Source organism: Sander lucioperca, chromosome 17 (genome assembly GCF_008315115.2).
Source record: "Sander lucioperca isolate FBNREF2018 chromosome 17, SLUC_FBN_1.2, whole genome shotgun sequence".
Lineage (NCBI taxonomy): Eukaryota > Metazoa > Chordata > Actinopteri > Perciformes > Percidae > Sander > Sander lucioperca.
In genome coordinates this window covers 21,522,750-21,525,249 of record NC_050189.1, presented here as the reverse complement: position 1 = coordinate 21,525,249, position 2,500 = coordinate 21,522,750, and the positions used below count along the sequence as shown (strand labels likewise).

The 2,500-nt window shown below is 52.6% G+C and overlaps 1 protein-coding gene across 2 annotated transcripts in view; it reads right to left on the bottom strand.

Moving 5' to 3' along the window:
- The window catches only part of ephb4b (eph receptor B4b), a 31,140-nt gene that overhangs the window by 619 nt on the left and 28,021 nt on the right, over positions 1-2,500 (bottom strand). For both annotated transcript variants that reach the window (XM_031313210.2, XM_031313211.2), the window contains exons 19-21: positions 1,846-2,039; positions 345-503; positions 1-235 (exon numbers count right to left, since the gene is read on the bottom strand). The exon at positions 1-235 is cut by the window's left edge and continues 619 nt beyond it. In XM_031313210.2, the coding sequence (XP_031169070.1) occupies positions 130-235; positions 345-503; positions 1,846-2,039 (459 nt within the window). In that variant the 3' untranslated portion in view covers positions 1-129. The remainder of the gene's footprint in view (positions 236-344; positions 504-1,845; positions 2,040-2,500) is intronic.

Below are 2,500 nucleotides of genomic sequence, written 5' to 3'. Positions count from 1 at the left end.
TGATTGGTCAGACCGACCAGGAGGCGGAGTCTTAGCCGTCCTCGGGCTCTCTGATTGGTCTACATGTTGCTGGGGTGAGTTAGAGAAACAGTCAGTGCTTCTGAGGGCTGCGGTCTGGGCTGTGATTGGTCAGTAGAGCAGAGGGGGCGGGGCTTTGTGTATCCGGAGCGTCTGGATGGAGGAGAGCATCTTCTTCTGGTGGCCGGCGAGCGTCACGCCCGCTCGGAGCAGGTCGCTATGGAAACAAAGCCGAAAGTCAGACATCTGTGTCTACAAACTTTAACAACTTAGTTGTGTGTTAATGTGTGTGTCTGTGTGTGTGTGTGTGTGTGTGTGTATCTTACTCTGTGTTGAGCTGGGAGACTATGTCCAGGCTGCTGAAGCCGGCCTGGAGGAAGCTCTGCTCGTAGCGCTCCATCTTTATCGCTCGCAGCCAATCAGAGACAGACGCACAGGCCGAGAGGGGAGGGGGGGGGCGCTGGTCCAACAGGGGCTGGGACAGGCTGGAAGACAGACAGGCAGACAGACAGGTTAGTGATTAATACAGACAGACAGGTTCATGATTAATACAGACAGACAGGTTCATGATTAACACAGACAGACAGACAGATGGACAGATAGAGAGACAGGCAGACAGGCAGAGAGAGAGACAGACAGAGAGAGAGACAGGATATTGCTTCATTCTTTAAGCTTAAATCCAGGAATGTCAACTGTTCTGCACCTGCTCATGTAAACAAACTGTCTGTCAATCACACTGTGTGTGTCTCTCTGTGTGTGTGTGTGTGTGTGTGTGTGTGTGTGTGTGTGTGTGTGACCTTTGACCCCTAACCCCCAGCAGCTGGTGCATAACTCACATTCCTAACCTGCCCCCCCCCCCTCAGGGCTGGGGAATATAAATTGAAAGTTTAAGTGAAAGGAGTTTCCCATGGGAGTTATTTACCCTGTTAATCTGCTCCCTGGGTGTGCGTGTGCGTGTGTGTGTGTGTGTGTGTGTGTGTGTTCCTGTACTTTTCCTTAAAAACAAGTTTCCAGCTGGGTTTGGTCACATGACTCGGTCCAGCCCAGAGGAGAACTCACTGTGTTCACATGCAGTTTAAAGCCATTAGATTCAAACGCCAAGTAACCACCTTCTCACCCCAGATAGAGTCTGAGCTCTTTGTTTTGTTCTATTAGTTTCAGGTATTTTGGGCCTTTATTTGTGACCTGAAAGGGGAGAGAGAGGGGGGTAGGGGGGGGACCCAGAGCCCCAAAAAGTGACCAAGAGTCCCGAGTCAGGGCGTCAAAAAGTGACCAAGAGTCCCGAGTCAGGGCGTCAAAAAGTGACCAAGAGTCCCGAGTCAGGACGCCAAAAAGTGACCAAGAGTCCCGAGTCAGGACGCCAAAAAGTGACCAAGTGTCCCGAGTCAGGGCGTCAAAAAGTGACCAAGTGTCCCGACCCAGGGCGCCAAAAAGTGACCAAGTGTCCCGAGTCAGGGCGCCAAAAAGTGACCAAGTGTCCCGACCCAGGGCGCCAAAAAGTGACCAAGTGTCCCGACCCAGGGCGCCAAAAAGTGACCAAGAGTCCCGAGTCAGGGCGCCAAAAAGTGACCAAGTGTCCCGAGTCAGGGTGTCAAAAAGTGACTCGGCCCGTCTAAATATGGCGCTAACAGAGACTTTTTGCGCCAGTAACCCCCCGGTTTATATATGGGCGCACGCTCTACCAACTGAGCTAACCGGGCGCCCAATAACCTGAATTCTAATAATCTGTTAACAGACCCAGAGGACTCCTCCTCTACTGGACCAGGTCTACTGGACCAGGTCTACTAGACCAGGTGTGTGACCTCTAGACCAGGTGTGTGACCTCACCTTCGTCCCTCGGCGAGCGTCACCTTCAGGGAGGTGGGGTTTCGGATCAGCCTATCCAGCGCTGCCACCACGTCGCAGAACCTCGGCCGATTGGCTCGTTCCTTCTGCCAGCAGTCCAGCATCAGAGAGTGCAGGGAGGAGGGGCAGTCTGGAGGGGGGGGCAGCCGGTAGTCCTGCTCAATGGCATTAATCACCTGAGAGAGAGACAGACAGGTTAGAGAGGGAGACAGACAGGTAGTCCTGCTCAATGGCATTAATCACCTGAGAGAGAGACAGACAGGTTAGAGAGGGAGACAGACAGGTAGTCCTGCTCAATGGCATTAATCACCTGAGGGAGAGACAGACAGGTTAGAGAGGGAGACAGACAGGTAGTCCTGCTCAATGGCATTAATCACCTGAGGGAGAGACAGACAGGTTAGAGAGGGAGACAGACAGGTAGTCCTGCTCAATGGCATTAATCACCTGAGGAAGAGACAGACAGGTTAGAGAGGGAGACAGACAGGTTAGAGAGAGAGACAGACAGGTTAGAGAGAGAGAGAGACAGGTAGTCCTGCTCAATGGCATTTAGCACCTGAGGGAGAGACAGACAGGTTAGAGAGGGAGACAGACAGGTTAGAGAAGGAGACAAACAGGTTAGAGAGGGAGACAAACAGGT